This window comes from Hyaena hyaena, unplaced genomic scaffold, assembly GCF_003009895.1.
Source record: "Hyaena hyaena isolate Hyena2069 unplaced genomic scaffold, ASM300989v1 scaffold_310, whole genome shotgun sequence".
Lineage (NCBI taxonomy): Eukaryota > Metazoa > Chordata > Mammalia > Carnivora > Hyaenidae > Hyaena > Hyaena hyaena.
In genome coordinates, this window is record NW_024080940.1 from 1,857,527 (window position 1) to 1,883,257 (window position 25,731).

General features: G+C 38.1%; 1 protein-coding gene across 1 annotated transcript; it reads left to right on the top strand.

Annotated features, from left to right (window-relative positions):
* The first annotated feature begins 489 nt into the window (after positions 1–489).
* IL7R (interleukin 7 receptor) lies at positions 490–25,731 on the top strand. The gene is made up of 8 exons (XM_039248279.1): positions 490–648; positions 5,400–5,538; positions 16,272–16,429; positions 20,194–20,351; positions 22,183–22,345; positions 23,255–23,348; positions 24,471–24,546; positions 24,968–25,731. Exons 1-8 carry the CDS (start codon positions 567–569, stop codon positions 25,469–25,471), a joined length of 1,374 nt encoding a protein of 457 aa, XP_039104210.1. The 5' UTR covers positions 490–566; the 3' UTR covers positions 25,472–25,731.

The following is a 25,731-nucleotide window of genomic DNA, read 5'->3' on the forward strand; positions in this document are numbered from 1 at the left end:
CATAACAAACATTTGTAGTTCTTGTGAAATTCTCTAGTATGTATATTCAGAAATTGGAGATGAAGTATTTATAAATAACCTGCAATAAATTACTTAATAAAGTGCAGAATCTTTTCTTAAAGCAAAACTTACCCCAATCAATTGGTTAGTTATGTAAGTTTACAGTTTTGCCTTGTGATTATTTTTTTGAACTGAGCCTTATTCACACTCTATAGTCTCAGGTATTTTGGGCTATACTTGAATTTGCTACCTTATTCTGGAATAAGCACAGTAAGTTTGGGGACTGACAGGAATACCAAAAAGGCACATTAATTCAAATGCTCTATCCCTTCATTTCCTCTACCTCTGCTTACAACAGCAATACTTTTACTCAGACTTCCTGTTTCTGGCACTTGCCTTCTTTTTTGCTGTGTTTATACTTCCCCCTGTCTGTGGTTAAAGAAGTATAAAGTGCTAAAGCTGTAGATTGGTGTCTCTCTCTCTCTGCTTCACTGGTGCTCTGACTCTCATTCATTCCTACACACAGGCTCACACACCTCCTCTCTCCTCTCTTTCTCTCTCTCAGAATGACGATTCTAGGTACATCTTTTGGTATGGTTTTCTATTTACTTCAAGTCGTTTCTGGAGAAAGTGGCTATGCACAGAATGGTGAGTCATTTCTAACTTTTCTTTAGGATTTCAGATTATCTCTAGCATATGCGTCAGGTTACGTAGATCCCCAACAGACCTGATATGGGCACTGGGTTGGAATGGAGTTGGAGAACTTACCACATATTCTGTCATTTTTCTGTCATTTGTTAAGTTCTAACCACTGGGACAGGAGGCCAGGGAACAATACTGTGGATGGTATAAAGTCTTAGAATTGTCTAGAAGGAATGCATTTAACTCTCTAAATGTGGATCTTAAATACTGGTCAATGTCTCTACTCTTATAAAAAGAATACCCATATAGATGCAATGGGTATTCTTGTTGGAGAATCTCCAAGGTAATTTTACCTTGTTAAAAAAAAAATCAAGCTAGATTTATTTTGTTTAGCTTTTAAGAGGTTCCAAAAACATAACTCTCATGATAAATAATGTCCAGAAAGAACAGCTTTGTCTGCACTTACCATCACCAAACCTCCAGCATCTAAAAGTGTCTAGAACATAGTAGACATTGATATTTGAATTGAATATTTGAAAATTTCTTCAAAATATTTCAGTTTTTATATTTATGTGAGATTTTTAGTGAATAACTGAATAGAGAAAGATCTGTATGAGCTGTCTCATTCAAATAAATTTAATTATCATCATATAATAATTCTCTTTGGGATCCTTGAAATACTTACCACCTACAAGCCTGTGCTGTCTACTTAGGAACTGGGTCGTAATTACAACTGTAAAGAAAGACAAAACGACAGCAAGAGGAGACACCTGGGAATTTGGACCACTCATTTGCTCCTGATAATTAAACTCTTTCACTCTAACAGTTGAAAAGTATTTTCCTATCAAAGATATCAAAGACATCAGCCTAATGACTCAGCTTAGATATATAGTCATGTAATTACTAAGGGTGGAAATCCCTAGAATATTTCCACTGATGGAATTGTCAGAGGGCTGACATTTTTCAGTGTGACCATATATGATTCACTTTGTGGGGATGATCATAATTCCTTGGTACATACTGCCCTGTGTTTGCATGGATAGCTGCTTGACAGGTAACACCTAATTCTTACTCTCTGGGGTATAATATTTTCCCTCTATTTCTTTCTGGTGACCATACATTTTGAAAATGAAATAAGAATTCTAACTGAAAGCTGAGTTTCACTTCAACTTTTTAAATTTCAGTTTTATTTAGGAAATCTATAACCACCCATCCACATTGATCACCTCAAAGTACTTTTCAGTTTGGGGTATATAATAATCCACTGCTGTTTGTTGAAAGATTTGTTTTCTGATAACCACAAGGATGATAAAGAGAAGAAAGGAATATTTTGTAAAAATCTAAACCATGTATGTTTTTGATCAACTAATTCAACAGGAAGATTTCCAAACCACACAGCCTTGTCAATAATGCATATTCTAAAAAATTAAATTTTTATAGACAAATATGCTTAGCTAGTGAGGATTGAAAGAATAATAAGTTAACTCACTGTTAAAAAGATCTGTGTAAATTTCAAAGTCATAGTAATAATATCTTCGACATGGAACTCTCTTTCAAAGGATCCCCAAAGGTTTCATGTATATTCTTAGAATTAGAATTCTTAATTTACCTTCATTACTTATTTCTCAAAAACAAACCAAAAAAATAATAATAGTCATAGCTAACCCTTATCAGGTGTTTACTATATTCTAAGCTAACTCTTTGCATATATTTGTTCAATGATTCTCATAAAATGTGAATTTCCATATCAAAACATTGAGGTATAGAGAGGTTGAGTAACCCAACAGGAACCACAGCTACAAAGTAGAATAGCCAGAATTTAAACCCACATCTGTCCAGCTCTGGTGCCGTAGGTCTTAACCACTGTGTATAATACTCTTACCTAAGAGTTTTCCAGCTTAGATCAGGTAGAACATTATTTTTGTAAAATGCCATGCAATTTTGCAAGTTGGTGAGGGAAATTTTTCTTGGTTACAAAGCAGTTTTGTTCAATAACACCTCCTAAAGAGCCAGTAAGCTGCTTCTCAAAACATAACCACTTTAATTGTATGACCAATGTTTTGTATATTGTATGAGAATATACATCAGACTCACTTCACCAGCCTGGATGGCTAAGGGTGGTGGGCATGCCTTGTTCTGCTGGTGCTCAGCATCTGCTAGACTCTGTTCTCTGGCTTATATTGTATACTAAAGAATTTTGGAGACAAAGCTGATCCACAGAAGTCTGAATCCAAATAATAATGTAGGTTCTCTTGTATAGAATTAGTGGAAAACTTAAAGAAGAGAAAACATACTTAAAGAAAAGACACAGTGTGGACTGTTGTGTAAAGGCAGGCTAAAACCACCACTGTTCCACTGAGAAAAAAGCCAGTTCTTAGGAGACAAGGTCTTAAATCCTATCAGATTAGGAATGAACATGCTTTAAAATGTGAGTCCTAATGCGAGTTGTCCGTCGTTATTTAAAACTGTTATCAGGGAGCACCTGGGTGGCTCAGTCAGTTAAGCATCTGTCTGACTCTTGATTTTGGCTCAGGTCATGATCTAATGGTCATGAGATCCAGCCTCACGACAGGCTCTGTGCAGGGCATGGAGCCTGCTTAAGACTCTCTGTCTCTTTCAAAAAACAAACACAAAATCCAACTGTCATCAGGAAGGGATCCCCTAATGAAATTACATAAAGAGTCTTTGCTAGTGACAGAATTATAAGCCTATGGATTCTAGGAATGGTCAGATAGAGCAGTGCCCACAGCTTTTTATCTCTATGTAGTTTTTCGAGATTTGTGGCTTTTGCTGAACCAACCTGTGACTCAACTAATTGGTCCACTCCACTCACAACCAGCTTTACTAATTTTCCCACAGAACTACTTGGTAATTTAAGTAAAGAGGATGCTATTTGTACATTTCATAACCTTCAGCACATTCAACTGGGGTTTAATTTTAGTATATTCTGTATCCTATTTGAAGCCCTAGAAGCTTCTGATTTCTTGTATAGATGGGCCAACTTAATTTTTAGTATCAGTGGACCTGGAAGCCATCATAGCTCACACCTGATTACTATGAGAATGGCTTCTGTTACTCTGGATTTTTCAGATCCCTGTCCAAGCATATTTGCTGACACATTTTTCTCTATTAAATATTGTGACATATAGGTACAAAATGTCTATTTAATCTTAAGGGCCTCAACCCAGTTTAAGAAATTGAATACTATCTATGACAGATTGTACTTACTAAAAGTGATTGAAAAAAGATTCTGGTTTACTACATACTTCCAGAATTCTGTTAATATCTATAAGACACAGTGTCTATAGAAGAAGGATCTATAAGCACTGAAGTCATACCTATAGGATTTGTGGAAAATCCACCAGATCTGAGTCCTAGCAGATTTAATCTAATTACATTTGCCTTAGTAGCCTAAGACAAGTTGATTTAAATAAATATTTACACAATAGAGATAATCAATTGTACTTTTAGTTGGAATGCCTATTTAGGCAAGGGAAAGCAGCTATCTCTTAAAAAAGTGAACTTCTCATAGCAGCACTCTCCACAATAGCTAAAACATGGAAAGAGCCTAAGTGTCCATCAACAGATGAATGGATCAAGAAGATGTGGTTTATCTATACCATGGAATACTACATGGCAATGAGAAACAATGAAATCTGGCCATGTGTAGCAACATGGATGGACCTTGAGGGTGTTATGCTGAGCGAAATAAGTCAGGCAGAGAAGGACAAATATCATATGTTTGCACGTATAGGAGGATTAGGAGGAACTTGACGGAGGAACAAGGGGGAGAAGAAGGGCGGAAATGGTGGGGGAAAGGGAGAGAGGCAAACCATGAGAGACTCTTGAATGCTGACAAAAACTGAGGACTGATGGATGTGGGGGGGAGGTGGGGATGGGCATGGAGGAGGACACTTGTGGGGATGAGCACTGGGTGTTATGTGGAAACTAATTTGACAATAAACTATTTCTAAAAAAAAAAAAAAAGTGAACTTCTGACTGTATGATAGTTCTCATCTTCCTTCATTCAAAAAAAAAAATACTTGGGAGGAAATAATCAAAGATTAGTAATAAAGTCAAAGGCTAGATTAGGTAGCATTTGAGTAATGGAGATAAAGTATCTCTTGTTTGAAATGCATTAATTAACAGAAGAAATTATAGTGTAAAAAGGAAAAAGTATGTTTAGTATTTTATTCTAGATCCAATGCACTAACTCCATGACAGAAATATTTAGAAATATTTGGAGGTAGGGGCACTTAGGTGGCTCAGTGGGTTGAGTGTCCAAACCTCCTTTTTGGCTGAGGTCATGATCTCATGGTTCATGGGTTCCAACCCCACATCAGGCTCTGCGCTGACAGCTCGAAGCCTGGAGCTTGCTTCCGATACTGTGTCTCCCTCTCTCTCTCTCTCTCTTGTTCTCTCTCTCAAAAATAAATAAGTATATGTTTTTTTAAAAAAAGAAAAAGGGTATAGTCTATTTAAAAAATAAATATTTGGAGGTTATTTATTAATTTTGATGACTTTTTTCTTCTAGAAAAATCTGTGCTCTGTAGGTATTATTTTGGTTTGGATTTGGGATCGTTTTGGTTTTGATTTTGGTTTTTCTGTCTTTTGCCTTGGGCTTTTCTTCTTTAGATAAGCTTATTGTATCTCCTTCATGTCTGCTCCAAAAGGCTGCCGTTTGATTAATGTCATTCCAGATTTCAAAAGGATGCACTCATTTGCTTCATTAACAGATACATGTTTGTTCCTCCCAGGAGACTTTGATGATGCCGAGCTGGATGATTATCCATTCTCGTGCTACAGTCAGTTGGAAGTAGATGGATCCCAGCACTTGCTGACCTGTACTTTTGACGACCCAGATGTCAACAGCACCAATCTGGAATTTGAAATATGGTGAGGAATATTGGCTCCTGTGGGTGCCTGGAAATCCTGTCTCTCTTTTCATGTGCTGCTCAACAAAAGAAGGAATATGAGCCTAAGTAAAATCTATTGAATTCCAAAAACCTCCTGAAACTCCTTGTTCTTCACCAAAATACTACAGCAAAGATACTTTCATGGGCTAACCTGTCAGTCAGTCCCTGCTGATACAGCAAGCACCTGGAGACCTCACAACCCTCCTGACTTTGCAGCAGACTTTAAATCTGGTTTTCCTAGGACACTGCTCCCCCCAGATTTCTTTGCCTAACATGAGACAATCTAGTTTCTTGTTGCACTCTGGAGCACTGATGCCTGGTTTCTAATCCTAATACCAGCACCGTCTTAGCTTTTCAACCTAAAGCAAGTTATGTAATTTATCTAGTCCTCAGTTTCTTCACCTATTAAATGAGTTGTATGAATTCATACAGAGGTTTGGATAATTAAATAATTTAATAGTTTAATAATTTAATTAGAGGGCTGCCTGGGTGGCTCAGTTGGTTGAGCATCCGACTCTCCATTTTGGCTCCAGTCATGATCTCACGGTTTGTGAGTTTGAGTCCCACATTGGGCTCTGTGCTGACAGCATGGAACCTGCTTGGGATTCTCTCTCCCTCTCTCTCTGTGCCTCTCCCTTTCATGCTCTCTCTCTTTCTCAAAATAAACTTAAAAAATATTAATAATTTAATTGGAAGACACATCCAGTATGTAATTACTGGGAAAGATACATTAAAATAACAAAATCTATGAATACAGACCTAACTTTCACCTTCTTGGCACAATTTGACTTCAAATGATACTCTTAGTATCAATTTTCAAAAAATCAGCAGGAATAATCTGGCTCTTATTTTCATGAGGCCACAGGGAAAAGACAAAGAAAAAGAGAAAGTCTCTCTCTGATTTGAAAGTTTGTTGAAAAAACTCAGAGAACTTTCCTTTCCCTCCACAAACCATCTCATTGATGAGGGTTACTGTCTGTGATGACTTGGAAAAAAAATTCCAACGTGGAATTCCAACATAGGGCTATCTCCAAATTCATATCAAATGACCTAAGTAGGTTACCAAGAGAAGGGAGTTAAGACTCACCAGTAGCAAAAGAGGGCTTCTTAAACTCAGTAGACCCTCACCAATCCCCCTAATACATGGTCTAGACAAGTCCTAAATTCCATGCCTTACATTAAATTACAGGAGCTTCCTGCATGGGCTCATGTAGTGCTTCCTGATGCAGTCATTTGAGAACATTGTCTTGGACTTGAATTCCATTGGGCGTTCTCAGTCTGCTTGTCTTGGTTCACTTCTATAACATACTTTCCAGGAATAAAATATGTCCAGAGAACAGGAACCTACAATGTCCAGAATCTATACGGCAACTAGACCAGGCTAAAACAACCAAAGAGTTCATTCAAACCACGCACTCATTTTTATGCATAAAAACCCCTCCAATAGTTGTATGACTTTGGGTTCTCCACCAGGCTATTTGGTGGATAGCAGCATTCATATAGTTTCTCCTCAGGAGTCTGAGGCTGACCTTTCTGTCCACTTTCACTCACACCACTTCCTTGACCACTTGAACAAACTTACCCACTTCCTTTTGCAAGTCTTTTGATTTTTTCTATCATATTGTAATCTATCTGCAGTATCCATTGGGGGTTTTCAATTGGATTTATATACTTCAGTTGGAAAGGGATTGTCTTAGACATATTTTCAGTGTGAAACAGTAAGTTTGAGGAACTTAAGGTGCTTCTGGAGAGCAGCTGTGTTTGTGAAGGTATCCACACCTTGAGGGGGACTTTCATACAACTCCTAGGCCCAGGAGTAACATTGTTTCTCAAATCAAAGTCACTTAGAGTGCTGTATTTGCTCAATAGGCTAGGTTGCTTTTCCAATGAAACTAGCTTCATTGGAGCTTTCTGTTCCTTTAACATGTTTATAAAGAAGAAATTGGAAGTCACTGTAAGATGTACTTTCTGCTGAAGTCTTTACACAAGTGGAATTGTTGATAGAAACCAGATGCTGTTTCCCAGGAGGGCTTATTAGGGGCATTTTCCTAGATGAGTTTATCACCTGCCTGATCTGGTCATCAGTTTCCCAGGGTTAGAAACCAAATTACTTGGTGTTCAATGAGAGGATCCATCTCCCAGGAATAGACTTGTATTAGCCAAAATCACAGACTTAGATTACCAGAATGCCAATTGACAATTTCACATTGATAGATACAATTATGTTAGATGCCCAAATATTCATACTGGGCTCAGGACCTATAGGAGTAGGTTTTTGGAGAGGAGGAACAGAGTGGGGCAAGAGGGTATATATCAATGTAAATCCACTCTTACTGGTGGACCTGAAAATTTTTTATTAACCAGACTCTTAACCGCCCCTCAGGTACCTGAAATAACACAACAGAGGCACTAAAAGCAGGCACTTAGGTTAGAATCCCCACAGTAACACTTAAGGATCTCTGTGACCAAAGAGTTGCTACTTAAGCTCTCTGATCGTAACGACTACATTGCATTCGGATGGATGGCATATAGTCAGTACCTGTAAATGGTACTTAATTTTCAGTGTAGACTTATTTTTATTACAAATGTGATCAAAAGGTTGTTCAATAAATATAGGAGCAAAACAAAGGAAATTTGCTTGTTGATTTTAAGACTAGAGTTATTTAGTCTTAGTTATTTCAGATCTCAAAGCGCTTAATTTTTTAACACTAGCTACTAGCATTTAAACATCTAGATATCTCTTTAAAAATCAGATTTGATCATAGCAGGCCCATCCAACAAAAGTGTCTAAACAGAATTCCTGCTGCTTTTGTGGATGGACAATTAAATCGCAGCCCTGAAAGTAGACCCACTTTTCTCATTTATGTTACTTTTGTACACACCATGGGCACTTGACTTTGGGACCTTGCTTTTTAGGTGTTGGTATAAGGTCCATAGTCAGCTCTCAGAAGGGAACTGATTTTGTTTTATTTCCACATTCTTGGGGGCATCACAGTCACCTCCGTATGCCACTTACAGATATCACTTCCCATATTTTACCATCAATGTCACAGGCACCCTGCCAAATCTACCTCATATTCTAGACTTACCTAGCACTATCTGTCACGTGTTATTAACTTAGTCCTTCTTCAGTATACCATGCTAACTCTCAAAGATGCTCAATATTTTTGAGATAGATTGTCTTTCCGGGCCAAATGAGAAATAAAAGCTACAGTTTGCTTTCGTTTCTTTTTTTTTTTTTTTTCTTTTTAATATTTCCATGTAGCTTGGGGCACCTGGGTGGCTCAGTTGGTTAAGTATCTGACTTCGGCTCAGGTCATGATCTCACAGTTTGTGGGTTTGAGCCCTGCGCCGGGCTCTGTGCTGACAGCTCAGAGCTTGGAGCCTGTTTCAGATTCTGTGACTCTCTCTCTCTCTGCCCCTCCCTCGCTTGCACTCTGTCTCGCTGTCTCTGGAAAATAAATAAACATTAAAAACAAATAAAAAAATAAAAATATTTCCATGTAGGTATCTGTCTGCCCCATCAGGAGAAATGCATTTATCAAGCTAAACCAGACAGGATTGAAAGAGATTTAGAAAGCTGGAGGTGGGGTGAAGAAGCAGGAACTATGGTCTCCCCAGGAATCTCTCCCTATTTTCAGAACAAGAGGGTTTGTGTGAGTGGCTTACAGTTGATGTCCTCTGGGAAGATCCTACAGGCCCAAATTTGTATAGTACCACTTGGGATCAAAAGTATATGAAAGAAAAAAAAATAGAAGTAAAGCCAGTGAACCATTGAAATAGTAATTTCTTAAAGTTATTGTGCAGGTACCAAAAAGACAGTTTACAACCCACGTGTACTCAAACTAAAATATGGAATGAGGCTCAGAGGTATATGTTATAATGCAACTTATATAGTGTAAAGGCAACGAGTGTCTATTCTTTACAGTGATTGGCTACAATATTAGAATTTTCTTAACCAAAAGGAAATTGGTTGGTGATTACCTCATATCAATTTTGGCAAATGATTTAAGTCTTGCTTATGATTTTCAGAGGCATAGGCAAGAAGTGACTCAGGTAAAGTTCATCTTGCTTGTCTTGTAAAGTAAGCTAAAATAAGATTTACATATATGACTAGCTGCTTTTGTCTATTCAGAGAATTTTCAAGTGTGGTCTCTGTGTTTAATTTTAACATGGATACTTGTGGTGCTTTTTTCTCCCCACAAAATATCCTAGAATGGCTCTATCCAGCAGAAATACAGTGTAATCCACAAATGTGTGAGCCATGTATATAATTCTAAACTTTCTAATAGCCACATTCTAAGAAATGAAATATAAATAGGTGACATTAATTTAACTTAATATTGATTTAATAATATACTTTATTTAATCTACTATATCCAAGATATCATTTCACCATATAATTAATACAAACAAAAATATTAATGAGATATTTTACATTACTTTTTGCATATTCAAAAACTGTTGCATATTTCATAGTTAAAGCACATCACAGTGTGACACTTCAAATATTCAATAACCACATATCAAGAGGTGGCTATTGCATTGGACAGTGTCATTCTAGAATATTTCTAACTTTAACAATACATAGTTTGCAACCAAGTAAATTGTTTCAACTTAGTTAAGTGACTTGAAATGAATTAGATTGAACTGAATTAACTTCTCATGAGGAAGACACTAGTTTCCTCCAGTTGCCTGAAGCCAGTGTCATTGGCACAAAGCAAGATTTGTCTATTCCAGGCCATAGGTTTTTCTTAGCAACAAACATGTCTCCCCCTACACATAGGGTGGCTCCTGGAATTCAGATCCTTTAACAGGATGCCCAGGCTCACAAGCCAACCATAGGGTGATACTTTATTTTTTTATTGCTCATTTACCTCATTTTCCAAAAATTGGGAATGAACCAAGAATACCATTTTAGGTTCTTCTTAAACTTTCAACAATGCCAAAAACTTGCTACCTGGTAAGGGTTTATAACTGAATATCGTACTATGCTTTACTTACAAATATATTCTAAACTCAACGACTAAACTAAAAGGCATTGTCTATCTAATTTCTCCACATCATATGTTTAACTAAAATTCAGAAGTGGAATCCTGCTCCAATTCTACCCTTCTATCTTTATTTATCAAATTATGAAATGTTGGCCATCTTTGGAACTTTCCATGTGACATTCCTCCCAAGTCTGTTCCCTGGTATCCATCCGGCCCAACTTAAAAATTTGCTTTTAATATTTACTCTATTCCAAGGGGGAAAACCCAGTTAGCCCAATGAGGGACACACTGTCTAGAAACTCCAACACACACACACACACACACACACACACACACACACTTAAAGCCATACAACTGCATACCCTAAAAGATTAACAGTTAACAAAAACAACTGTTTTTTTGGGAGGGAGGGGGTGGCAATTTTAAGGGATGTTCCACAAATAGCAAATCTATTTAGCCAATTAATAAACTTAAAATTTTTTCATCCATCTCTATCTTTGTTTGAATGCAGGCATGTAACCAGTCACTCAAAAACCACAGCAGCCCAGAATTGGGAGATTATGCACATAAAGCTGAGGCTTCCTCCTCAGATTTTAACCCCACACTCACCTCACTTCAAGCCACACAGACATGTTCTTTCTTCTCAGAATCCAGGAACATTCCTGGAAAAGGCTCACTTGAGCACATGCTGAGAAAAGTGTACACAAATCCAATTTAGCAAAGAAAACCAACACATTCCGTACTGTAAGTAGTAAAGGACATTTTTAGAATATATTCTCTGTGATCTTTTTAAAAAATATATGATTAATGAAAAGAATTCTTTTCATGCAAGCAAACCCATACAAAATATTTTTTTTCCTTGCCACTATCCTCACTTTCAATTTGAGCCAGCTATCCCTCTTTTCAGGGCTATTTGGCTGGAAGAGCATATAGGAAAACAAATTGGTAATCATGTTTATCACAGGAAAGGGAAATTAAATTGAGGGTTGGAAAGAAAGAGAAATTAGACTTTTATTTTTATTCTGCATTGTTTAATTATTTTTACAATAAGAGTACATATTTTTCATTCTTTCTTTCATACAGAACATTTCTTTTACCTTCCTGTCTCCTTCTTGCCACTCATCCCCTGTGAACAATACATCACCCTTTGGTTTTGCCAGTTTCCAATAGTTCTTATAAATGGAATAACACACTGTTTACTCTTTTATTTTTGAGATTTATCCACATTGATGCATGTTTCAGATCGCATCTTTTCAACTGCTGAGTTTTTATTGAATGAATGAATATATCACATTCCACTGAATGAATATATCACAAACTTGTAATCCTTCCTCCTTTTCATGGACATTGGAGGTTTTATTTTTTCAAATTTGAGACTCTTAAGTTTTAAGTTGCTATTAAAATTTTTGTACAAATTAGTTTGTTCATTTCTCCATAATAAAAACCTCAGAGTGGAATTGCTATATCATAGGGTCAGTGTGTGTTTAGCGGTAAGAAACTGACCAGCAGTTTTCCAAAGTGGTTATACCATTCTACTCTCTAACCAACAGAGTGCGAGAGCCACAAGTCATCTCCAACATTTGGCTTTGAAATAGTATCTTGTGATTTTATTTACATATTTCAAATAATAAATCATGTTGACCATCATTTTGAGTACTTGCTGGCCATTTGCATGTCTTCTTGTAGCAAGTGTCTACTAAAGCCTTCTGTCCTTTTCACCCAATTATTTATCCTTTTATTGTTGATGACTATGTTCTGGATCCAATTCCTTTGTTGGATATCTGCATTACAACTATTTTCTGCTGGTGTGTAGCTTGCCATTTCATTTTCTTAAGGTATATTTTAGTAGACAGAAAGCTTTCATTTTAATAAAAGTCCAATGTCCTTTTTTCTTCTTTTTTTTAAAGTTTATTTTTTCTTGTAAAGGTGCAGCAGATACTTTTTAAGTTTACTTTTGAGAGATAGTGACAACGTGAGCTGGGGAAGGGCAGAAAGAGAGAGGGAGACACAGAGTCTGAAGCTGACTCAAAGCTTCAAGCTGTCTGCACAGAAGCCATATTTGGGGTTCAAACTCACAAACTGTGAGATCATGACCTGAGCTGAAGTCCCATGCTCAATCTACTGAGCCACCCAAGCTCTTAAATTTATTTATTTATTTTGAGAGTGAGAGACAGAGTGTGTGTGTGTGTGTGTGTGTGTGTGTGTGAGAGAGAGAGAGAGAGAGAGAGAGCGAGCATGCATGCGCACAAGCTTATGCCTGTGGACAAGCAGGGGAGGGGCAGAGAGAGAGAGAGAGGGAGAGAGAGAATCCCAAGCAGGCTGTTAGTAAAGAGCCCCACCTGGCGCTCAAACGCAAGAACCATGAAATCACGACCTGAGCAAAAACCGAGTCCATCGCTCAACCCACCGAGGCACTCAAGCACCCTTTTTTTTCTCTTTTATGTTTAACTGTTTTGTGTGTCATTACTACCTTTTTCCATTTCTAAAGTCAGAAAGACATTTTCCTATGTTTTATTCTAGATATTTTGTAGTTTAAGCCTTTACATTTAGGTTTACGATCCGTACCTAATTAATTTTGTATAAGATTAAGGGTCATATTTTCCTTACATTTGTTTAGTTTTTCCAGGACAATATGCTGAAAAGATTTTCTATTTCCCATTGACTTAATAGGGTATTTGTATTGAAAATCAGTTAACCTTCTATGTGTGAGACTGTTTCTGAACTCTCCACACTTTCTATTTATCCACATATTTATTCTTAAACCAGTGCTAAGACTGTCCAGTTATCATAGCTTTATAGTAAATTTGAAATCAGCTGCTCTGAATCTTACATATTTGTTCTAATTTTTCAATGTTGCTTCAGATTTTCTGAGTTCTTTGTATTTCCACATAAATTTTTGAATTAACTTGTCAATTTTTTTAAATTCTGCTGAGATTTTGACTAATATATACACCAAGTTAGGGGAAATTAGCATCTTCTTACTACTAAATTTGCTAACCCATGAATGTACTTCTTCACTTATTTAGATCTCCTTTAATAGTTCTAAGGAATATTTTATAACTTCTATTTCAAAGGCCTTGAACATCCTTTATTAACTTTATATCTAAGCATTTTATGTTTTCATTGGTATCATAAATGAAGATGTTGTTTTTAAATTTTATTTCCCATTGTTTGATACTAGTCTGTGGAAATGTAATTGTCCTTTATGTCCTGACTTTGATGAATTCACCTTACTAGTTCCTGTAATTGTGTTGGAGAATCTATATAATGTTGTCTGCTAATAAAGAAAGGCTTTTTGTCTTCCTTTCCAACCTGGACATGTTTTTCTTTGTTTTTCTTGCTTTGTACACTGACTAGAACAACCAGTAAATTGTTGAATAAAATGATGAAAGTGAATATACCTGTTTTGTCCTTATCTCAGGGGAAAATATTCACAATGTCACCATTAGGAATGATATTATTTATAGAGTCGGCCTATATTTCCTTTTTCAGGCTGAGGTAGTGTTCTTCCATGAATAGTCTTGATATCATCCTACAAGTCACTGAGAATTTGTTTTTTCAGACTGAATACTTCTATTGATCTATCTTGAAGTTCATTAACCCTTTCTTCTGCCATCTTTAATCTGTTATTAAGTCCATGCAATACACTCAGTATATTTTTAAAGATTTTAGATTTACTTGTCAGTTATAGCATTTTCATTTTGTTTTCTTTTACAGTTTCCATTTCTCCACTAACATTATATATCTGTTCAATCATTATGACCATATTCTTTTTTTTTAGCCCTTGAACACATTTACAAAAGCTGCCCTAAAGTCCCTTTCTGCTAATTCTAACATCTGGTTGTGTTAGGATCAGTTTCCATTGACTGTTTTTTGTCTTGACTATGGGTCTCATTTTTCTTTTTTTTAAAGTCATTTTGGGGCGCTTGGGTGGCTCAGTCAGTTAAGTGTCCGACTTCAGCTCAGGTCATGATCTCTCGATTCGTGGGTTTGAGCCCCGCATCAGGCTCTGTGCTGAAAGCTAGCTCAGAGACTAGAGCCTGTTTCAGATTCTGTGTCTCCCTCCCCTGCTCATGCTGTCTCTCTCTCATAAATAAAGAAAACATTTAAAAAAATTTTAAGTCATTTGTAGCAGCTTTTGAATATAGAAAAGACATCAATAATAAGTTTTCTAGATTCTGTTAACTTACTCTGCCAGGTGTTGATTTTAGCTCTGTTACTCAGTTAACTTGACTGAATTAATATTTAAATTCTCTTTTCTTTTGAGATAGTACTTAAATCTCAGATCAGTTATTTCTAGAGCCATCTAGCTATTGCTATCCCATGGTTTCCTTAGAATCTCCTTCACATCTGATAATTAAAGGGCCATATAAGGATATGAGCAGAGTTTATATGCAGATCTCTCCATAGATTCCTCATTTGTAGACTTTTCCCAGCTAAAAATATCCAGCCACATAGGGAGTCCCCTAACTTATCAAGACAATGAAACTGTGGCTTTCTGTTAGATTCTAGATGCCTGTCACAGTGTGACCTGAGGAGTGCCATCAAACACATAAAAAGAAAAAAAGCAGAAATAAGGATCTCATCCACCCTTTTTTAAAGGATAAAATTCCCTCTCAGAGTGCATGGGTGACTCAATTGGTCAAGCCTCTAGCTCTTGATTTTGGTGCAAGTCATGATCTCACAGTTCATGGGTTCAAGCTCCACATTGGGCTCTGGACTGACAGCGTGGAGTCTGCTTGGAAATCTCTGTCTCCCCGTCTTTCTGCTCCTCCCCTGCCCACTCTGACTCTTTCTCAAATTAAATAAGTAAACTTTTTAAAAATTCCATCTCACTTCTGCATACTTCTGATTACTCTTTAAAGCTTTTAAGTAGGATTTCAAAAATATCTTGTCCTAGATTTATAATAGTTATATATTGGAAAGTTAGTATAAGTTGTTCTGCTATTACTGGACCTAGTACTTATACTTCTTATTGAAAAAAAAGTGCAATGTTAAGCTTTTGATGCTAGTTGTACAATAAGCAATAATCTCTCCTCCTCAGTTTCTTGAAAGACTGATCTTAATCAGGAAAAAGAAATTATAGAAGTGACAGAATTCAATTCCTAGATCATTGCTATTGTGTTAAGCTAAGGAACATGGGAAGAAGGGTTGATTTTAAAGTCTGTTGATGAGGTAAAAGTGGAGCACAGTCAAAATTACCTTTGAAAATCCTTAAATTACTCATTAATTATATATGGTTTTATGTATATAATCCTCTAGACTATTGTATCATTTCCTTTAACTTTGTTTTGGTCAATATTTCTTCACAGCCTTTATTTCCTGAATTTATTTCTGCAAAACATCAAAAGGGGCAATTATCTACCCACCTAAACAATATTTTTGTTTTTCAATGATCAATTATTTAAAAATAGGAATTTTCAAAATTTTTCATTAACATGCTTTGACAGTTTCAGATTCAGTTGCATCTGATGCTTAAGTATATCATCACTAGGTGTGATGGAAGCAAAAAGCCACATTATTTAATTATTTCTTTCTCTCTCTCTCTCTCTCTCTCTCTCACACACACACACACACACACACACACACACACACACACACACAAGCACCTATCCAGACAGAGTTGAAGTCATGCAACTGAAATGTACATGTAATACTATTCCATTGTGTGTAGAAACTCTTACTTGAATTAAGATGGATTCCCTTTTTGTTTCTACAGTGGGGCCCTTTTGGATGTGAAATGTTTGACTTTTAATAAACTGCGAGAGATGTATTTCATCAAGACAAAGAAATTCTTACTGATTGGAGACAGTGAAATATGTGTGAAGCTTAAAGAAAAGAAGATAACTTGCAGGAAAATGAATGTAGTCAAGATAGGTAAGAAGTTGTATATGGGGGTATGTTTGCCATTTGGGCATATATGAAGACACTGATCATGTCTGGACTTTCTGTATGTTAAAAGTAGACAAATCATGAAAGCTCTTTGCAATAGAAAATAACAAATTTCTTAAAGGAAGGAATGTTTTAAAGAAATGGAAGTTTTGAAACATGTGACACTTATTCTTAATATGAAAGAATTCTGAGGGGGTTGCCTGGGTGGCTCAATTGGTTAAACATCCGACTTTGGCTCAAGTCATGATCTCATAGTTTGTAAGTTTGAGCCCCTCATCAGGCTCTGTGCTCACAGCTTGGAGCCTGGATCTTGCTTCCAGTTCTGTGTCTCTTTCTCTCTTTGCTCCTCCTCTGCTCACACTCTGTCTGTCCTTCAAGAATAAACATTTTTTTAAGTTAAAAAATAATTATGAAGGTCTTCAAACTCAGCTATGAAGGATAGAGAATGGCACCTACACATTGCAGGAAGAGTTCTACATGAAGTCACTGGAGCTGGGCCCCTGTCATCCACCAATGTATGTACTTTCCTTCTTCATCTTGCCTTCTCCTGAATTCCTTGTATTCTTCTTCCCATATACCCACCATATTCTGAGTGTGTTTAGTTAATTTATCAAGTTATTTTGATTGAAGAGGTGCATTCTTTTACTGGTTTTAAATACTATGGCTCACTCTCTTTCCCAATTCTCAATCGTTTTTTCACCTAAATATACAAAAAGAAAATTAAAGGTAAAAGAACAATACTCATTAGAGACAACAAAGAGGTGAGAAACTTTGAATCTAGTCTCAGCTTTGCCTCACTAAATCGGTAAAATAAAGGATGAAAACAGAAGTTCCATGTGTGAGTAATTATCCTGTAAAAATGCAGCAATGGTGAAGAAGAGTCATTAGCCAAATGGTTGTGCATATTGAACACACAGCAACATAAGCCACAACCAATGTAACTGCAAGGTAATTCTAAATATAGGACACAAGCAAGCTAGATTTTGGTCATTTGGAGACTAGGCTGTTATGGATGGATACTCAGTTTGTGCACTGCACAAGAGCACCATGTCTAAATGTTTACATTGGAGTTGCAAATATATATTCACTACACTGAGAACAAGTAGGGAAGGCACAGAGATTCTTAGTCCTCTGACAGGGTCATGGCATTTTACAGAGTAAGTATGTGACTACTCAAGACTCCAGATAGTACCCTGATGATCTGAAACCCCAGATCTCACATATCCAATGCTCTCAGAAGCCCATTTTCTATATCTCAGCAGAAGCAAACCAACCACGCCACATCTGACAGGCCAAGGGAGAAGGGTAGTTGTGCTCACTCTGTTAGTCTGGGTTCTTGTGAACTTGGTGTGGTGAGCTCGTTTGGGCTTTGGAAGGCACCCCTGAACAACTAGATGAGAGATAGTGGAGGCATGCCACTCAGTAGCACCTTCTTCAGTTTCCTAAGGTGACATTTTATTAGCAGAACTGTCATTTAATTGAATTTATAATGGAAGCCCCTGATTGAGCCCTAGACCAGAGCTACCCTGCAGCCACCTGCTCTTCACTTCCCCTTCTTTAGGTATGGGCCCTCTGGTAAGGCTAGAGGGTCAGCTTCCTGCCTTCCCATTTGTCTTGGTAGAATGAGTCTGTATAATTGTTCAGTTTGTTTACAGAATAAATTAACTTATAAAAATGTTGCTTGAGGAATGAGCAACTTTTTCTAATCTCAAAGACACTCTCTGGGCCAGAGACAGGACACCTGTACAAGCCAGAGTGAGATAATGGAGTACAGAAACAAAAGTCAAATGAAGAAGAGTGAGCCTCATAATCAGACAGAATTGGATTTAAATCCTATCAAACTGTTTTATAGGAGACTGAACTTAAGTTAATTAACCCCTCTGAGATGGTTTCTTCATCAATATAGTAATGATAAGAGATTATGGGGCGCCTGGGTGGCTTAGTCGGTTAAGCGTCCGACTTTCGCTTAGATCATGATCTCGCGGTTCGTGGACTCGAGACCCGCTTCGGGCTCTGTGCTGACTGCCAGCTCAGAGCCTGGAGCCTGTTTCGGAGTCTGTGACTCCCTCTCTCTCTGACCCTCCCCTGCTCACGCTGTCTCTCTCTCTCTCCTAGAAATAAATGAAACATTAAAAAAAATTTTTTTTAAAAAGAGATTATTGGTGGAAGCCTGCATAATACTTACTAGGTTTATAATCAATATCATTCTGATTTTTCCTTAATTCTTCCATTATTGGGAGTCTTTGGGAGATGGGGATGAAGCAAGGAATTCAGCATCAGAGGTTTCACTGAGAATCTGGATCTTAATTATTCTCTTGAATAAAGGGTAGGAAATGGCTTGGTTGGGGTTCTCTGTTGGTCTGTTTCTCTACACTCACCACACTTTCCTCCTGTTCCCACAGGGCATCTACCCTTTCTATAGTGAACCTAAAAGTAAAGAAGGATAAACTTCCTCTTTTACAAGACATCCAAGGGCAAAGAAGGAGACACTTCCTCTTTTTCAGGATCTCTGGGGCAATGCAGGAGAAACTTAGGTGGTCACCACTATGAGCTAGTGACTACAGTAAGTGAGCCAAACTCCATTATGTCAGTTCACTTTACTGGGTCGACAAATCTGCCCTAAAGCCCAGCTCAGATAGCCTAGAATCCAGCTCAGTCTAGAGAGTAAGAGTTTGATGAACACATACTCTCTCATTAACAATAGGTTTAGATTAGATTTTAGTCCATGTGCTCCCTTTCTCTGACTGAGATCAGCCATGCAAAAAAAAAAAAAAAAAAAAAGGCTGTCCCACCTTTAGAAAACTAAGGCTAAAACTAAGTTCCAGGCTTTGGTGATAGAGTAGCTAAGAACTCAAGACAGGAAAGCCCCTGGTTAATCGTAGGGAGGCTTCTTGACATGCATGCTTTTCAAAGAATTCAGTGCCTTTCTCAGGGTTGGTTCTGCCTGAAATAAAATGTATTTTCGTCCAACAGTACATCATATATGGTGCATGTGATCCTAAGAGTAAGTTTGTGAAACAGGGAGAGAGAAAAAAAAGAGACTAGAGAAGAATTTAGAACTAATACAAAACAGACTAAAGTCATACTAAAAATTATAAGCTTAGAAACAGAATGCAGACCCTCAACTTCTACATAGTTGAGATGAGGTACAAGGCTTCCAACTTGCAACCCGATTTTATTGGAATAATAAAGACTCAAAGTTTAAACACTCCTGCTTTGGAGCTACTTAGTAGCAGGTCCTCTAGTATTCAAAAGGCAACGTGAATGTGTTTTAGTGTAGAATTAGCACTAGCTGCTGTAACAAATAAGCCCAAAAACATGGTATCTGAGACACCATAAGTTTATTTCTTGCTCACATAAGAGCCAAAATGGGTATTTCTAATGTGTGGGTGGTACTCCTTGAAGCAGTATTCAGGCTTCCTTCATCCTGTGGTTCCACTGTCTTCAACATATGACTCCAAATGGTGGAAAGGGAACAAGCACAAGGTCACACATGTAAGCTTTCTGGGCCAGAGTGGGAGGTAGTGCGCATCAATTCCACCCACATAGCTCACAAGGTTACATCCTACTACAGGGGAGGCTGAAAAGTCTAGTCAGGCTTTGAACCAAGAAGAAGAAATGTTTTCTGATCTGTTGCCCAATTACTGACCCAGAAAAAGAATGTGATTTTCAGAATGGATGAACTTTAAAAAGTATAATTATTTTCTTGAACAGCCTATAGATTGACCTCTTTTCTTTTTCCTTTCCAGTTAAACCTGAGGCTCCTTTTGACATAAGAGTCATCTATCGTGTGGGAGCAAATGACTTTCTGGTGACATTTAACACATCTCACTTACAAAAGAAGTATGTGAAAGAATTACTGCATGAGGTGGCCTATCGCGAGGAAAAGCATGAAAATGACTGGATGGTATGTAGATCAACTATATTTATCCATTATAAAATGCATGAAGATGTACATATAAATATACTGAATAAGTAAATCTCCGTAAAATACATAAAATTACAATATACATACCTGAAATTATAAAATAAAAACTTCTTAATGTTATAAAGTTTATTGTCCTAGTGGTACATTTACCTGGGGAGGGGCCCTAGCAACTTTGTGTTCAAAACATACCTTTTACTGAAAGAAGTTAAGTATAAGAGAGATTCAGGTTTCACAAAACCTGGATCTTCTCTGGGCCTTCCTGTTCTAGCTCTCATTGTCGTTAGAATGGTCTGGACATCCCTGCAGTTTGTCTTGAGGAGAAGGTGGGAGAAAAGTAGAATGACCCAGATTTTCAGTTTCCTCTGGGCTCACTGGCTTAATTTCTGTCCTGTTTGTAACACATGGACAAAAGCTAGATGATAGCTTATCTTTCTCAAGGTGAAGAGAATGCCTACTTACCCGTACTATTCTCTTTTCTTCGGCCAGGACCAGCCTTCTTTGCTTGCAATATACTGCTGTATAGTACTTACATAAGTGTAATGTCTTCCCTAAACCAGCTGCTCCCTCCTTCTACCACACAAACGGCCACACAAACCAGGCTACCTTGACCCTGTTCTCTTAAGTCTTCATCTGAAAATTGCACCAATGAAAGAGCAACTATAGTGGAGAAAGGAAGCATTAAAAACAAGCAAAAAAAAAAAAAAAAAAAAAAAAACCTTTTCATTTTAAGTAATCTCTACAACAATGTGGGGCTTAAACTCATGATCCTAAGATCAAGAATTGCACACTCCTTCAACTGAGCCAGCCAGGAGCCCCAAGAAAAGAATTTTGAATAAACAATACCAGGTCAATCAGCTGTTTGGGGCAAAAATTAAGTTAAATGCCTAACTTGGTCCATATAACAAGTAAAATAAAAAGACGATTTAAAGAAATATGTAAAAGTGAAACTCTAAACAGTGTAGGAAAAATATACGTAAATGCTAATGTAATATTGAGAGGAAGAAAAATATTCTAAGCATAAAAGCAGTAAAGAAAGTAAAAGATGAATACATATGAATACATAAAAATAAAGGCTTATAAATGTCAGCACACACGAAAATCAAAATTGTAAGACAAATTAGATATTAGGATTAAATTGTCATACATACAACTGACAGATGGTTAATATCCTTCATATATATGGAGGTCTTATAAATCATTAAGAAAAGGATACATGTAACAACAGAAAAAATTAGCAAGAAGCTTGGAAATGTCTCATAAAATAAAAACTATGTAAATGTAATAAATAAGTGAAAACTAATATCAAATAAGTATAAATGTAAATAACAATGGAATATTAACTTTTTACCCACTAAATTGATAGAAACTTTTTTCTTAAAGATAGTGCACATTGTTGAAGAGACTATTATTCTCTATATTGCGATATGCAACTTCTAGGGAGAAATTATTCCTGCTCACTTACCTTACCATTTCCTTGTATTTTCCTTTGGGATGTGAAAGGGGAGAAAAAGGAAGAAAAAAAAGAGAGAAATTGAAGTGTGGAAAAGAAGGTGAGAGCCTGGGAGTGATTTATATCCTCTTGGTATTGGAAAGCCCAGCTCACCTGAACAAAGACTTATGGTACTGTTGCCCTCCTTGACCACTGGTATCATCATTTCTGAGCTCACACATGCTCCCCCCTATGTCATATCTTCTTTTTCAAAGGCGAGTACCCACATGACTAAAGGCACTCAACTTGAAATGATTTGGGGGATCTGGGCAGCACTTCTTTTTTGATCCTAAAAATATAATGGCATGTTTTGCTCTTTAGCATGTGAACTTATCCAGTACAAAGCTGGCACTCCTACAGAGAAAGCTACAACCTGATGCAATGTATGAGATTAAGGTCCGATCCATCCCTAATCCTGACTATTTTGAAGGCTTCTGGAGTGAATGGAGTCCAAGCTTCCACTTCAGAACTCCAGAGATCACAGGTGGGAAGTGACAGCAGGCTCTTTGTCTCCTGCATACTGTTTGCATGTCAAAGTGTGTGAACAAGAGTGAAAGCCAGAGAGGTGAAAGGAACCCACACATTAGGACTCCCCTGAGGGCATGCTTACACTGTCTTTGGATAATGACCTGCCACCTTTGCTCTTTTTGTGAAGAACAAGGAAGTGGTGGGAATAGAGCCCACAGTCATTGATCAAATGTTATAGGCTGCCCTGGACTCTACCTACCCAGGTGCTCTTGGGAGCTGCTAATAATTCTAGGTAAAGTCCCCACCTACTACCTCTACTTTACCAATTTAGAATGGAATCCCAGTGGCTAATGTCTCAAAAACTCCTCTAGAGAACACCTTTGATAATAGAAGATGGGCAAGTGAGTGCTGCCCATCCATGCCTCCTTTTCCAGAAAAACAAAAGTATCCACATGGTCTAGGAAGCCAGAAAAGCCAAATAACATGGCTCAGGCAGGCTCCTGAGGAACCAAAACACTCCACATATACCATCTCTTTGAAGTATGAGGGGAACTGTTCTGCCATACCAACATCACACTCTCTGGAAATTGCTAAACCTGTGAGGTAGAGCATCCTCCTCCTCATTCCCCTACTGGGCTTATTTCTTTTGGTGGTGGGAGTTGGGGAAAGAGTGCTGCTATCTCTAATGCTAGTTCACTTTTATATTTCAAGTGCAAGTTTTCTAGACCTGGTAACTCACATCAGTGCCACTTACTGAAGCCAAAAATCCATGTGCATAAAGCTAGTACATCATCCTGTTTGCTGAAGGGCAACTTTGAAGAAATAATAAATGGTCTCAAGTTACTAAATAAATTCAAAACATCCTCAAAGCCTCCCCAACTCCATGCTTAATGACTGCTAACCAAGATCTATCCTTGCATTCCAGGGAGGATGGATCCTGTTTTACTAACTATTAGCGTTCTGAGTTTCTTCTCTCTGGCTCTGATGGTCATCTTGGCCTGTGCGTTATGGAAAAAAAGGTGAACTTTAATTAATCAATAGGCTGGTTACATGGGGTCCCAAAAAGTTGGAGCTCTAACCCTATTTATTGATGAGGAAACTACAAAAGGGAATAAGGCATTTCAGGAATTATAGTGCCCAACATCCCTCCCCACGCTAAGGCACTGGTGAACTTCCACAGTTAATTTTATAAGATGAAAGTATGTAAATTAGACATAGGGCAAACCCTGCCCCCCAACTTCTTCTCCTAAAAGAGTGGGAGCCAAGCCTCCAAAATATCTGGGCAGCTGGGGGTACCCATGGAAAATGCAGAATGTATTTCAAGTCTTGAATTTCAGCACAAAAATTCATGGGACTTTTGCATTCTACCTCATGACAGAGCCATGTCTGTTTCATTATAAAAATGATGTTTTTGACATGTACCATCAATTTATTAATGTTATAGGAAGATGCCCTCAGCACAGTGCCACACATTCTCATGATACTCCAATTTGTCTTTTTTTGTTCTTTTTTATGTTTATTTACTTTTGAGAGAGAGAGAGAGAGAAAGATTGTGTGTGTCAAAGAAAGAGCAAGTGGGGGAAGGGTAGACAGAGAGGGGGACAGAGGATCTGAAGCAGGTTCTGTGCTGACAGCACAGAGCCTTACAGAGGGTTCCAACTCACAAACCGTGAGATCATGACCTAACTGAAGTTGGATGTTCAACTGTCTGAGCCACTGAGGTGCCCCATGATACTCCAATTTCCCTGGGTGACTTGGGAAATATTCCTCACTTCCACCAAAATCAGGGCAGAGGAGTCGCTGTAAGAGGAGTAAGATGACAACACCTATTTTAGGAGTGGATGAGTAGGGCGAATGTTGGTTTCATAGCTACACCCTTGCCAAACCTCACTGTTCCACTTCTCCAGGGTTCTCTCCCAAAGGTGTTCACAGAGATCACTGACAACTCCTCTGTGAATTAATAGGACATTGAGGCCCAGGGAAAGCAAGTTACTTATCCAAGTTCACCCACCTAGTTGTGGCAGAGCCAAGACTAGAAATCTGCTCTTCTGATTTCTGCCTCAGAATGAGGGGAAAGACTTATTGTGCATGCATGCTCCCTCACTGTTCATTTCATCTTTCTCAATGTTCTCTTATTTCAGAATTAAGCCTATTGTGTGGCCCAGTCTCCCTGATCATAAGAAGACTCTGGAACAACTATGCAAGAAACCAAAAAAAGTAAGTGCTTCTGGTGCTTCTATCACAATGTTGGAGGCATCTCAGTAGCCAAAAATGATATTGCAGGATAGGGAACAGTTGAACCACAAATTTGGTCTTTTGTGCATCCCATAACTGTAAGATATTAGCTACAGCTCCGGGGAGATAGGAAGCTAAAACGAAATACAAGTCTCAGAGGTCTCCTGGGCTTTCCTGAGACTGGAAGGCATGGCCAGTCCCTTCAGACTCTGATATGTCAGAGTGCATCCAGAGGCAGAGTCAACTTGAACATGTGGGTAATTCTCTGACAATTCTCTGGTAAACCCCTGTCCGAAAGTTCCTTACAACTTTCCTTGACCTGAACTTTTGCTGGTGTGTCTCCTTGGAGCACTCTCAACGCCTTCTCTCTCTCTCTCTCTTTTTTTTTTTTTTTTTGGTGTAGAATTTGAATGTGAGTTTCAATCCTGAAAGTTTCCTGGACTGCCAGATTCATAAGGTGGATGGCATTCAAGCTAGAGATGAAGCTGAAGGCTTTCTGCAAGATACTTCTCTTTCACAACCAGAGGAATTTGAAAAGCAGAGGCTTGGAGGGAGTGTGCAGGGCCCCACCTGGCCATCTGAGCATGCAGTCACCACCCCAAAAACGATCAGAGGAGATTTGCCCCTCAGATGCCTCGCTGGGAATGTCAGTATGTGTGAGGCCCTTGTGCTACCGTCTTCCAGGTCCCCAGACTTCAAGGATGGTGGCAAGAATGGGCCTCATGTGTACCAGGGCCTGCTGCTTGTCCCTGGAACTACAAATGGCCCTGGACCCACTCCACTTCCTTTTCAATCAGGAATCCTGACATTGAACCCAGCTGCCCAGCGACAGCCCATTCTCACTTCCTTGGGATCCGGTCGGGAAGAAGCCTATGTCACCATGTCCAGTTTCTACCAAAACCAGTGAATTGTCAGAAACCCAGGACTGGTACCATGATGACTGACAAAGATGACTAAGCTCTACGTACTCTCCCTCACAGCACAAAGAAGACAGAAATAATGAAATCTCCTCTGTATCATCTAGGGGATTCAGAAGCATGACCTGGACCACTCCTCCCCACTCCAGGGGCATTTGGTTTGAGGCAGGAGCACTCTGCTTCAGGCAACCCAAATTATTCTATTATTTCAGAAAAAAAATGGCAGGAAAGAATGAAACAAAGGGTGAAG